A 14,050-nucleotide genomic window follows, 5' to 3' on the forward strand; every position below is an offset into this window, starting at 1 on the left:
ACATCAAACAAACTTCATCTTGGAATTTTTATCTGGCCCCAAAATCTGGTGAAAAATAGCTGGTTGAGCAAGCATCATTCATCACCTAATACACAATGTGCTTTCACAACTTATGGTTCATTAAGCTGAGACTTTGTGTTATTGATTAACAGCGAGGTCTCTGATGATGGGGCAAGTTAATCGACAAAAAGATGAGGTGGTCCTCCTGACACCTCCAGACCTGGTAGCTTATTTAAAGATGATTTCATTTTTCTTTCCAGGGGGTCACACACAACATCTACAACTGTCTCAGGCAAGGTAAGATACTTCACGGCATATATCAATATTAAATATTTATCTAAATAACATTTTTATACCAATACCATGTGTTGAAAGCCACTATCATCAACACTAAATCTTTCTCATCATATGGATTGAATAATTTATTCTTCATTGAACTCCGGCCTTTTATCTGGAGCTTTGGGACCCAAAGCTCATACATCTTTCAGAAAATGTTGGCAAGTCAGTCATCACTGCACTGACGGCTACAGATGTTTCATTTCATCATTTTTGTGCAAAACTCAATTTTGGTGATTTAAAGGCAAATGAGTGTGGGGCAGGCACACACACACACACACACACACACACACAAAACATGGAGTTTATCTAGCTGTAATCTATTAAACTTGTCTCACATACTCCCAGATACAGATAGATGCATAACGGTGCCTTCCTGCACATCACAACCTGCCACACAGAACGAGAACGATGCATCGACTGTAATTACTGTAATTTTCGGCTGCTGTAATTACTGAACTCACTTCCCTCCTCTTTGCTTTTAAGAGACACATTAGCACTCCTTCCTTTACTGGAGTCCCCCCCAAAATATTGCAAAGTGGCTGACATGAAAAGGGGAAAAATGCTTCTCTTTAAACCGAAAGTGGTGAAATCCTTTGAAGGGAGTTGCTGCCCAGTGAGAGAGTGAATGTGCAGCTGCGGGAAACGGAGGACAAGACAAGTTGCATGGATACTGATGCTTCCTTATTGATTATGACAAGCCGTTCATTTGTTGTGGTGTGCATTGTGGCCTCAAATCAAGGACAGCTGCCAATTACAAACAATATGAGCCCCCTTTGTTCTCCTCTAATTGCTTGTCTGCTGATCTCAGTAGTGTGGTGAGAGATGGGCTCATATGCAGACACGTGGGTCTCCTTTAGCTGCTTTTAATGCTGTAGGTGGCAGATAAACACACACATTGACTCTCATATTTAATCCTTCTACAATAGTCTCATCCTGTGTTATTTTTTAATTACCTCCGTGTTTCCACAGAGCATTTAAAGCACCATGTCCTCTCGATCTATAACTATAGTGTCCTCTGGACGGAGCCCAGCGCTCGACCACAGTGGTAACTCATTAGTTTTAATTCCCATCATTCTGTTTTGTTTGTCTTTGAATAGCTTCAAAGCTGATCTTCACCAACTGCGTGTGCACTTTTGTTCTTTGTTAGGGTTGAGGATGCACGACACTGAGCTCTCCTCACAGCCCAAACTCCCGCTGGAGGATGATAGGGAGTCCGGCATCGGCTCCACTCTTGACCTCAGCGTCAACTTTGAGGGCTACAACCGACATACCAATCAGCACTCCAATACACCTTCACTCAGGGAGGCAGACAGGCTCCCTGAGGAGAAAGGTACAAGAGTGGCATAAGGAGGAGAAGCATACATTTATCTGTTGGGTTTGGCAGCAGGTCTTATCTATTTGAAAAGGCAACTAAGCTGAGCCACATGCTCATTAGATACAGACATGCCCAAAAGACACAGGGCCAGCGGGATTGCACAGTCTGGGCAACAAAAGAAAAGTCATGCTGTCACTCAGCTGTGTTTGGCTGCATATGGGTAATGTAGTATATCAGATGGCTTTGCTCTCTACATACGAGGTTGCTTACATGGGCTATCTCTCATATCCAGAACACAAGAGTGAGAAAAAAGAGTGTATGAAACGTAGCTGGCAGAATCAGACCACATTCTTGTGTTTATCCGTGATACATTTGAAAACAGATCAACTTTGCACTCTGGATTTAGAGCACACTGTGAGGGTAACAAGCTTTCTGGTTGTTGTTGTTGTTGTTGTTGTTTTGGACAGACAGCTCTTCGCAGACCACAGCAGTCAGTCCGAACAAGATAAAGCAGCTCCTTATAAATATATCCAAGATCCCTCTCCTCTTCATCCTCCTCTTCTTCTTTGTTTGCTCCTTGGACACTTTGAGCTCTGCCTTCCAGTTAGCAGGGGGTAAGTGCTATAACCCTTATCATCCCCTCAGCAGGTTGATAGTGACTCACCCGGTTGATGTTTGACAAATACGTGAGTCACCAAAGAACAGTTCACACTCTCCTACTGGGGCAGTGCTGTATAATTTACTGCATGGATTCATCTGCTGACCTTTTTGGATTTGGGGAAACAAGCACTTTGAATCTTGTTTAACATTGCTCCTGGCAACCCTGTCATATCTGAGACCAGTTGTTGTTTTTCTTTGTGTGTGTGTGTGTGTGTCTCTGTGTGTATGTGTGTATGTGGGCGGCATATTTAACCAGGTAAAGTGGCGGGGGACATTTTCCAGGACAATGCCGTGCTGTCTAACCCTGTGGCGGGGTTGGTGGTGGGGGTCTTGGTGACTGTGCTGGTCCAGAGCTCATCCACCTCCACCTCCATTGTCGTCAGTCTTGTGGCCTCCGGATGTGAGTGGGCGAATACGAGTGTGTGCAAAAGTGTGAGCGCCACATACTGTAGCATAATTGTTAAGAGGAAAGACGTCCAGACTGTCCTCATTTAGTCTGATATATAGTGTGTGTGTACTTTATACACTGTATCCCTGTGTCTCTCAAGGTTATCAGAAGAACATATTACAGTAAACAACAAACAGGAACATTAGTAATTAAAACTCCCATTGTGTGTGTGGCAATAACTAACTTATTCATTTGCAAAGTAAATTACTTCCTACTTAGCATTAAGGGTCAAACTGACAGATACAGCTTATATTAAATACATAAATGTAAATAGATGAAGGTGTATTAGGTCAGGGGAAGATTTAGTCTCTGTATACACATATATTAATGTTGACTAGCAGATGAGGAGCCAAGAAGTACTGTATGTTCTGCTATTATTATATAAGGATAAGACTGGCATTATATTATATGTGTGGTTCTCAACCCTGAGCCCACTCCCTCTTACTAAAGACTGAATCTTATGTTGCAAATACATATGCATTTAATAATTACATTTATAAAAAGGCTACATAAATTTCTGTAACAGCTGGGCTGTGTTGTTTTTGACAAACTTTACTCAAATAGGAGTAAAAAGCGCATTTTTTGAGGACTATTTTCAGCTGTGGATGAATATAGCAGTATTTCTGTGTATACAACCTGCAGTGTCCAAGTTCACCTGAATGAAGGGAACATGTCAGTGGGTGCAACTTTGTATCTCATTTATGGGTTTAATAGTTTTTGGATAATGATAGATAAGAAAATAGAGGAAAAGTAGAAAAATACTTGTTTTATTACCAATTATTGTATTTTTTTAACTGTGAAAATTAGAAAATATAATTATAATGATCCTTATAAATCAATTAAAATCCCTAAATAATTAAACATTGCATGTGATTATTACCTCACACTGACCTGAAACTGCCATTTCGAGATTTGATCTAGCTTAGCTAGGATCAGGGAGACTAATCTAATCAAACCAGTTCACACACTGTCACCTCCCTCCAGCTCAGTCAGTCTCCAGTGTACCATGCTCCATAAGACCATCATACGGTAAGGTTACGACCTGTCTATTGCGAGTGTAAGCTCAGAGGTTGTCTCTCGTTTGTCAGGTTATGGTTAAACCGATGCAATGAAATGACATTAGTATGCACAAGCTGCTATTCTGCTTCTAAATCCTTTTGTAAGTGAGCAAGGGAAAAGATAACATGTCATTATCAAAGAGAAAAAGACATGCATGGCAATGAAAGAGTGTTCTCAAGGTCAGAATCATTAGAGGCACCTTCACCATTAACCCAACTCCCCTGCAGAGTGTGAAGGCTAAGCAAGCCACCACTTTGCTGCAAATTACAATCACCTCTGGTCTCCATTAAAACTGAAAAACAAAAGGTTGTGTGTAGTAATTATGTGTGTGATGCATTACTGTCCTCAATACAGGGAGACATCCAACCATTTACAATGTTTTTTTTGTTTTGTTTACCTTTATGTTCATATAGTTAAAAATAAAAATCGCAGAGATGACTTCCAGGTAAAACATATTGCTCTGTGTGGTTTCATCTCACAGTGTTAGAGGTGAGGTCAGCTGTTCCAATCATCATGGGGACCAATATTGGGACTTCAGTCACAAACACCATAGTGGCCATGATGCAAGCGGCAGAGAGGACCGAGTTTCAACGGTGAGTGTAAAAAGGTGGCGAGGCAGCGGACGAGTGGAGGGAAGAAGAAATTGGAATGGAAAGGTGAAGAGGATAAGTGGGTAGATGGAGGAAAGAAGGATGAAAGTGCAAGTGAGAAAGCAGAGGAGGGTGAAGAGAAATCATTAGCCTCCGAGTGTACTCTCTGTAACACTGACAATAATGGCACCAATCCACACTGATCCTACACCAGTAACCCTTTGGCATGAAAAATACACTGAACAGATGGCATGTTACTTAATGTGTGTCTGGTAAAATGCACATAATTTATTAATTTACTCACAAACTAGAGTCCAAACTAAAATGCTCATTAGCCACGAAAAGAAGAATAGCAAGCAATCATTTTGAGTAGCTGATCATGCTGCTGGGTGACTTTAGTTAACGCAGAAAATCATTGTGACCCACTGTAGTGCCTTTGCTGGGGCAACGATCCACGACTGCTTCAACTGGTTGTCGGTCCTGGTTCTGCTCCCACTGGAAGTGGCAAGTGGCCTCATGACTCGGCTGTCCCACCTGCTGATCACCAGCTTCAGCCTTCAACCAGGGGAGGAAGCACCTGAGCTGCTCAAGGTCATCACTGAGCCAGTCACCAAGCTCATCATACAGGTAAAACTATCAGCCAATCACCATTTTTGTAGTTTTATACTTGCTAAAACCCAAACACGGACTGTCCAGCCATGGCTTATGAAATGTAACTAGTGATGGCAAGTCTGTCGATCTTTGGATTTCTGTATTAAGACTCTGTATTTGATGAGTTGGAGTTAAGCGCACCAAAAGACTCGCATGTTCATCAACTCCAATGTAAGCTGCAAACATGTCCAACATGCAAACAGTCCTGGACCTGAGAATACTGATCATTTTTACCTGATTTTGACACCTAATTTCATAAACCTGTCGATATTTTTAATCATTCAAATTTTGTTGGGTGGTTAATGACACTTTCTTCTTTGTTCAGGCAAACTCAGAACCCATATTTATTCTTACTTTACACAGACTTTGAGGGAATTTGTGTAGAGAGCTGTCCAGGACTACGTTCAGACTACCTGCCATTTATTTGGGAAAGTTTAGCAATGTTCCATGAGATTGTGTCCTTGGTTAGGTCCTGTTGTTTTAAGCAAATCTACTGCCGTTATTATTACAAACTGCCTATGAACAAAGCTGATAAGTTTCATAGGCATCGCAACAGAAGGTGGAGCTTCTTGCACAGAGACACTTTAGCAGGGTGCTCGCTGTTGGCCTTCTGGCTGAAGGACTGAAAGTTTAATACTTTAACCTCGCTCCGTCGTAACTCACTGAACTTTAAAGATGAAAATATTTCCCCCTTTCGCCCGCAGTTAGACAAGTGTGTGATCACAGCCATCGCCATGGGAAATGAGGGCATGAGGAACAGGAGCCTGGTGAAAGAATGGTGCCAGACTGACCTTGTTATGGTAATGGGTGTCTCTAGCACTGTCTCCTGCACATGCAGACAATTGTGTCACACACTGGCGCCAAATAGATCCTGTCACTGCTGCCAGTGACAACTGTGTTGCTAATTTGCGTTGCATTACAGATGCATCTTCCTTTCTTTCTTTAGTCATCTGGCAATGGTAGCACTGAAAACTGCGGACCCAGTCATGACTTTCTGTCCCAGTCGTCACTGAAGTGTGAGTTCAAACTCAATAATATTTGTAACCCACCCAGTCTGATTCTGATTATGTATTTCTACTATGCATTTTCTTTTTAGTATTGGTCTTGTTGAAAATGTAATCAACTTGTGGGATAATTTCCTGATGATTGTTGGTCCTATCTGTCTGCAGGTAGGCATTTGTTTGTGTCTACCGAGCTGTCAGACCTCAGTGTGGGTCTGATTCTCCTGGCAGGCTCTATGGCTGTCCTCTGCAGCTGTCTGCTTCTTCTAGTCAAGCTGCTCAACTCTCTTCTTAAAGGCCAAGTGGCAAAGGTCATCCATAAAGTCATCAACACAGGTGGGCATGCTTGTACACATCAACATGTTAAATACAGTATGCTCTCTGCAAACCAAGAAAACTGTGCTTTGGATGCACATTGCATGAAAGAGTCTTTATAGAAGATATAATGTACATGTGGGTAATTTTCATCTCTCCTATCTTTATCTCAACAGACCTGCCATATCCGTTTGAGTGGCTGGCAGGATACATAGCGATGGCTGTGGGTGCAGGAGTAACATTTGTGGTCCAAAGTAGCTCTGTCTTTACTTCAGCCATGACTCCCCTTGTAGGTGAGTGACATATGCACCCGTGGAAACTGTAATTATGAAGATAATACGCTACATTCTGAAAATCGAGATAAAGAGAAAAAGATGAAACGTTTATGTGATAAAGTGTTGGTAAGTAGGGCACAGTGCAAGTGCAAGTAAAAGTGAAAATTCATCAGCATCTCATGTGAAACAGAATCAATTGAGTTAAAGCATGAAAACCTATGAACCACAAATACATATGACACATTAAAATAAGAGGAACAAAGGTCAAATATTTTCTGTCATTAAAACCTCAGAAATGTGTTATTTTCCTGTATTAGACCTTTATAAAATATAATGACATCCGCCAACCCCCAAAATGTTCCGTAATACCAACATCTGTTCATAAAATGTAGCTTTGAAGGCAATACATTCATAGTATTATTAGTTATAATCAATTTAGGTAGACTGAAGTACATTATCAATGTGTCCTATGTTATTTTCTGGGAAAACATGTGATTCCATTCTGCAAAGCACTGTGTGTGATTAGTTTACAGTGGGTGACTGCTTGTTTCTATCAGCCTTTTTTGGACAAATAATGTCTTGCCACTGCGAGACATGGGGAATCACTTAACTAATATACAACTAAATGGTAAATTTATCAAATTTATATCTACTGGAAAGACATCAAATACATGCTCTTTATTCTTTGTTTAGTGGATACTCATTACTGCCAATGAGACAAGTAGTTGTCAGTGACTGAGCTTCTGCAATATTTGCTCCGACATGGTGGACTGGTGCTGTGATCAGTTTGGGTTAGGATTAGAATACAAATGTTGCACCGAGATCTGTGGGTCAGTTCAACAAGTAGCTCACAGACCACAGGCCGACAACATGTCATAACACCTCCAGCCATTAAAACACTGAGTAAAATCTGTTTAACCCTGTTCACTGTCATCGCCTCTGCCACAGTTTTGACAGTCTATGTGAGAACAACTATTTGATCTCTTTGTCCACTGTTTGATTTTGTCTGTAGAAATACTGTCAGGCAAATTGGACAGATAATCAAAGCAGCCTGAGGGGTAATCAGTGGTACTTTTGTGAGTTCAACCCAGTATCATGCCGAAGCATGTAATACAACCGCGTGAAAACAGTGTCAGTGTTGTGAGGGAATTTTTATTCTAGCATGCCACATATAGGGGTTAGACAGGGTCGAGCATTAAGTATGTCCTGGGCTCACTGTAGGGTTACTGTTCATAGTATGGTGTTAAAAGATCTTAGATTGTTATGGGGGATTTCTTGATTTCCACAGATCAGCTGTATCTGCTCTATGTTTTTAGGACAACAGACATCATTTTGATCATTACCATGGATGGTAACTAAGGTCAGGGGATAGGGCTGTGTCACTCCATAGACACGACAGATAAGTAAATAATGTACAGTAGAAGCCTTTACAGAGTATTTACTTGTTTGTAGACTAATGACCGTTCAGAGTCACACAAAATAAAGCTTGATGAGATGAGGTGATGAGTCATAATTTAATTAGGCTAAGCCACCAAAACTGCTCGGTTAAGTAAAGGAAAAGATCTTGGTTGGAGTTAAAATAACTACTTCCTTAAAACAATCAATGTCTATTGGTTTCACACTGGAAATGAACCCTGATCTCCTGAAACAAGGTTTATCAGTACATAGTGTATTATGTAAAAGTAAAATTGTAATACTAATGCCAGTGTGACGCATTATGTGATCTTTGTGTGCAGGATCTAAAGACGTGGCACTGTAGACGATTGGATCACATCAAATTACACAAAGTAACAAAGCAAATTCAGATATACTTCACAGTGTGGTGAAGTAGTTTGATTGTTTTATTCACAACTTGACTTTTCTCAGACTTGTTTTTAAACTACATTGACAATGGCTCAACTCCTTCCATCATTCTTGTTTTCAGGAAGAGTGTGGCTTTCTTTATTAGCCATGCTGGCCAGGTTCTGTTCAGGCTGCAGTATCTTTACTGTAGATGGATACATGCAAAATTGTATACATTCATGGTTCCAAGAGGATGAATCCTGCGAATTTTGTTGATCCTCTGACCTTTCCTCTAGTGCCATACTGACATTGACATTTTTTAGTTTGTAGTGAAATATCTCAACAATGGCTGAATTACCATGAAATTTAGGTATCGATGGTGACCAGAGGATGAATCCCTGACTTTTCCTCTTGCTTTTCCATTATCAGGCCAAATGTTCATTTGGTCCAATATGTTTGTCATACTTTAGACTGTAAATTGGCAGGTTTAAAAGCATTTCAATCATGTTACATTCACAAATAAGCTCTTCTTGAATTCCATCTTTTTCACTTTTCACAAACACCACTCCCACTTTTCACTGTCCAACATACTTTTCTCCGGTTTGTGTCGGGTGATCTTGGATAAAATATCCTGACCCTGCAGTTGTGACTCTTAATTATCTCTTGTAATGCCTTATTAAACTCGACGCTTTTCCTTGGGTATGTCAGCACTGTGCAGAGGAGGCTATCAGTCATGTTACTAACCTGGACTCTGCGGAAGAGAGAAAACGACTGATAAACAAAGCACATGCTTTTTTTCTGTGAATCAAACGTGGAAGAATGACCACTGCAAGCAGTTCATAATATAAGTCATAAGTCAATTTATTTATTATTTCATTTATATTTTATAAAATATGTGCTGTTGTTTCCAAGGCCACTGGTTTTTACACCAAGTTATAAATTCTAACAACATGACCTCTAAACAGACATTTACTGCTACAGTAATAAATTGTTAACTATACATTGAGCAAAGATTTACTCGATCTCGGTCTAGTCATATATTTAAGGGCTAATTAAAATGAGTTTGTTATCATACTAGTGAGAGAATAGCTCAAATTTCCTTGTTGGCCAATAACTCATTTGCCTGCTAGATGAGGCCAAATAAGGACATGTACCTGCTTATTTACACTGATGGAGTCTTGTGAAGTTTTTGGAACATGTTGCATAACCGGCACTGCATGCCACTGGCTAAATGAAGCATGTAAAATCAGCGATGACTGAGTCATCAGCCTGCTACACAGTGATAAATGTGAAATGGGAATACAGTAATTTCTCATTTTCAACACGAGTAATAAACTCGCTTGGAAGGCAAGAGACTTTATGGCATAGATACACAAATATTTCTGTTATTACTCACTGTTAACATGTCATAGTCCCATATATTAGGAACAATAGAGAAAATAACGGATAGAGAGTAACCATTTTCACACAATTTCAGTCCTTGCATAGATACCAGAGCAATATTGCTCTACTTTGGTTGTCAGTTGCTATCAAGCAACCACTCATTAGTCATCTTACCTGGCAAAGGGATATATTTCAGCCTCTATGGTTCCATTGTTATTTTTTTTATAAATGTTTGGCTTATGTTCCATGTACACACCATTTTAGATTTCTGTCTATTTTTCTGAGATGTAATATTAGTCAAATACTTTGAATAGTTCAAATTGTTCCTTTTAGACCTTTTGGAAAATAGTTTTCATAACTCAGCAAGCTTCTCACGACTTTTCTTTCACTGCTGTGCTTTTTTTTTTAATTGCTTCTAATCCTCGTAAAAAGCAGTGATTCAAGATAATAGGAGCTCCTTTGAAATTGAATCCTAATCACAAATTTCCATGTTTTACAAGAGAGATTGGTGCAGATTGATTTAAAAAATGTTACAGGGATAAAAGATACGGTTCACTGGCACTGGCACTTGCTTTTCTTGCATCTGTTATCTCAAGAGCTGATAATTGCAATGCACCTCACACAAAAGTGGTGTCAAGTGCATCGACTAGTTTCTGAGAAAGTAAGAGATACTCTGCAAATATTTAAACAGAAGCTGATTAAGAAGATTTCCTGGTTAACTGCCTTTTTATTTATTGCTGTTGTTTCTTCTGACACAGCATGTTTTCTGCTATCTCCCTCAGGTATCGGTGTGATCAGTCTCGAGCGAGCGTATCCTCTCACCCTTGGGTCCAACATTGGGACCACTGCCACAGCCCTGCTGGCAGCGCTGGCCAGTCCTGGAAACAAGCTTGCAGCAGCCATACAAGTAAGCCAGGCTTTTATCAGATATGACAGCCATGTTAAAAAGGCTCTTCGTGAATATATTTTCCACTGAACAAAGACTGTGAGAAAACAATAAGAGTTCACCAAATGAACAAACTCATGTGAGTGACATGTTGTCTACAGGTTCTAGATTATAATAATGTTTGTGTTGTTTATGCATAAATGTGTGTGCAGAAATTAATGTAGCAAAAAGTGGATGCTCCAGGAAAAGGAAATGCTTGTCAATATTCTCTAGGACATGAATCTGGAAATGAAATCCATATCATGTCACTGAAGCGAATGATGACAAAACAGGTCATGTAGACTCTTTCTGAGGATGTAAACGACAGCACACACTGACTGTGATGAATTGTGTCCTTCAGCACTCTGAGGACCGAATTTATTAAGAATTTTGTGCCTGTATGACGTAGTCTGCCCCAAACATGTGCTGTATTTACCCAGCAGACACAGCAGGCTAGAGTCCTGGTTTACATGTAATTTATGCAAGTGTCTGCAGGGTGCAACTCTCCTGATTGCATACGAAAAGGAAACATAGCAAGTATAGCACAGATGGGATTTACAAGAGCCACAAGGAAGATTGTAGGGGCTAAAAGAAATGTATATTTAATATAGGCTTGTATATAATTAAAATGGATTATTTAAAATGAAACAAATGGCTATATTAATGAACACAGTATTTGATTACTGTAATGCAAATGCACCCCCTATGAATTAATTTGAGGGAATACAGTTTCAGGATCCATTCAAGACCAGCACCTTAGCTTGTTGTACAAGCAACAAAACAAACATTCACCGGTGAAAATGTCAGTTTGTAAGACAGATAATTAGCTGCTCAGTCGCAGCACATTAAACAGACTGTAAACGTATTTGAAACTGTCAAAGAAAACTGTAACGCACATTTTTACGATGCCTTTTTCTTAGTATCTCTTGATCTTCTCTTTGTACATAGATTGCTCTGTGTCACCTCTTCTTCAACATCTTTGGTATTCTGCTGTGGTATCCTCTTCCGTTCATGCGTCTGCCCATAAGGATGGCTCGTGTCCTGGGTGAGCGCACTGCCAAGTACCGCTGGTTTGCAGTCTTGTACCTTTTGCTTTGCTTCTTGCTGCTGCCCTCGCTGGTGCTGGGCCTCTCGCTGGCAGGATGGCAGGTGATGGCCGGCGTTGGGGCTCCTTTCCTGGGTGTGACCATCTTCATAGCCATGGTAAATGTGATGCAATCCCGCAGCCCAGGCCACCTGCCCACTAAGCTCCAAACTTGGGACTTTTTGCCCCAGTGGATGCACTCTCTCAAACCACTTGACCGTTTGATCACAAAGACAACGGTCTGCTGCAGTATCACATGTGAGGCTGGGCAGGGGGAAGAAGAAGAACAAGAAGAAGAAGAGCACATTTCAACAAAGACAACCTCTGTTTTAACCCCTAAGAACCCAAACAAAGAGTCCATGCAGAGGAAGGTAGATCTGGCTTATGAAAACCCCGTCCTGGACTACCTGGATGAGAAAAGACCAGGAGTACGGGTTCTCAGATTAAAGGGGTTAGAGAGGTGCAACAGCACACCACTGTAGTCAAATAGATAGCAGAGAGCAGTTTTATACATTTTGTCAATACTGAACCCATTTCTGATTATTGATTGATTTATTATTAGAGATAGCCTCCCAAAGCTCATGAGCTCAATACAAGATTTTAACTTGGAAAACATCAACAGAATTGTCCGACCTCTGCAGCTAGAAGTCAGACCAAACAACCATCTATGATCTCTTCACATGTTCTTGCAGCTGATGAAACTCTCATGATGAACATGGCAAAAAAAAACAACAACCTCAAGCTCGATTATGTTGTTGTTCTTTACATGATCTTCATCAGAGTCTTGCCAGTTTATCTCTGCTCATTTCATCTCCAGTTTTTCCAATGTTCACATTCACATTTTTAATGAGCACTTTGAGGACTTCATCATCCATGTGTCATCCAACTAAGCAAAAGTTCATCAAAGCTACTATGACCATGAATTCTTATTATTTTTTTGTCAGCTGTGGTTCTTAAGGTCAACTTGATGAACATGTAGCACATAAAATAAAATGTAATTGCATTTACGGTACCCTGGTTTCGTGCCATTCCACTGATTGACTGTAGTGTTCCAACGATTGTAGGCCGTGATGAAGATTTCACAAACCAGTTTCAGTGGATAGTTTCTGGAGAAGTCACCATGTTCTGTATGTTTGAGTATCTTATGTAAAGGCCAAAATTCAGTCAGTTATATCAGTAACCATACATAGTGAATGTACAGTCATGTACATTATGCCACATTTAGACTACACAATGTTTTTTGCACATCAAAATAATCACTGTGCCAGATTAGATAATTATAGAATCATACAGACTACAGCTACCCGACTTTCACATCCTGCTTTGGGAAACTGGGACACATTTCTAGGAACAAGAATGAGATAAATCAGCTTTCAAAGCAGCTCTAAAGATGGATCCGGTTTTGCAGAGATTGCATTTCATTTTTTCTTTTGTTGTTCAGACTCTCTAAAATCAATCTGGATATGCCACAACGAAAATGGCAGTCTGAACATACACTACACGTATTACTAGATTACTACATGTACATTAAATAATTTCCCCCTGGGATTATTAAAGTATTTCTGATTCTGATTCTGATACATGGGCTAAAATGTTCAATGTCATGTGTGCCAGGTCAGGCCATTATTGGGCTGTTATTGGCTGGCAGCCATGCCAACATATACCCTGATCCTGCTGAAGCTACGCAGGTATGGGCTTGGCTAGTACCTAGAAGTTCCTAAGAAAAGTTTCAGAAGTTGCTGCTAGAGGTTGTATTAGTTGGCCAGTTGGCAGTCCTAATAAAAGGATACGAGGATACTGTGCTGTCGGAGATGTCTTCCTTTGTATGAGACATCAAACTGAGGCTCTGACTCGATGCTAGATCCCATGGCACTTAACAAGGGTTTAAGGGAGTAAAAGACATGGAATAAATGCTATAAATGTTAGGTTCTGCTGGAAAGATGACATCTTTGTGCTCTTGTGTGTCTTACTCTAAAGAACCTTTCAGTAGGAAGATATGTCCTCTTTGTCCTCTCATCAGACTCCTCTGAGTCTGCCATGCTCTTTAATGTTTCAGTGTTTTAAATAGATGCGAGCTTCTCCACCACCAGACACAGCTATTTATTTTGAGGCTTGAATTTGCTTGAGAGCTGCCAGCACCCAGAAACTAGATTCTACCACGACTTCTGCAAAAGAGCTGATCTGAATGTTGATGATCTGCAGCGTGGAACTGAAAACAGGGGA

General features: G+C 40.3%; 1 protein-coding gene across 1 annotated transcript; it reads left to right on the top strand.

Annotated features, from left to right (window-relative positions):
- Window positions 1-241: 241 nt before the first annotated feature.
- On the top strand, window positions 242-13,360 carry slc34a1b (solute carrier family 34 member 1b). Its single transcript, XM_019253751.2, has 13 exons — window positions 242-297; window positions 1,309-1,384; window positions 1,487-1,669; window positions 2,122-2,268; window positions 2,571-2,714; window positions 4,303-4,414; window positions 4,843-5,038; window positions 5,767-5,862; window positions 6,009-6,078; window positions 6,232-6,399; window positions 6,555-6,671; window positions 10,601-10,725; window positions 11,692-13,360. The coding sequence occupies exons 2-13, from the start codon at window positions 1,324-1,326 to the stop codon at window positions 12,307-12,309; spliced, it is 2,037 nt and encodes a 678-aa protein (XP_019109296.2). The 5' UTR covers window positions 242-297; window positions 1,309-1,323; the 3' UTR covers window positions 12,310-13,360.
- Window positions 13,361-14,050: the final 690 nt, after the last annotated feature.

Source organism: Larimichthys crocea, chromosome I (assembly GCF_000972845.2).
Source record: "Larimichthys crocea isolate SSNF chromosome I, L_crocea_2.0, whole genome shotgun sequence".
Lineage (NCBI taxonomy): Eukaryota > Metazoa > Chordata > Actinopteri > Sciaenidae > Larimichthys > Larimichthys crocea.

What these genes read in the sequence shown, in the direction of transcription:
- slc34a1b (XM_019253751.2), top strand. Translation starts at nt 1,324, where the DNA reads ATGTCCTCTCGATCTATAACTATAGTGTCCTCTGGACGGAGCCCAGCG. An exon ending in CAGTCTTGTGGCCTCCGGAT is followed by an intron (nt 2,715 to 4,302) that starts GTGAGTGGGCGA and finishes TTCATCTCACAG; the next exon opens with TGTTAGAGGTGAGGTCAGCT. An exon ending in GCCAGACTGACCTTGTTATG is followed by an intron (nt 5,863 to 6,008) that starts GTAATGGGTGTC and finishes TTCTTTCTTTAG; the next exon opens with TCATCTGGCAATGGTAGCAC.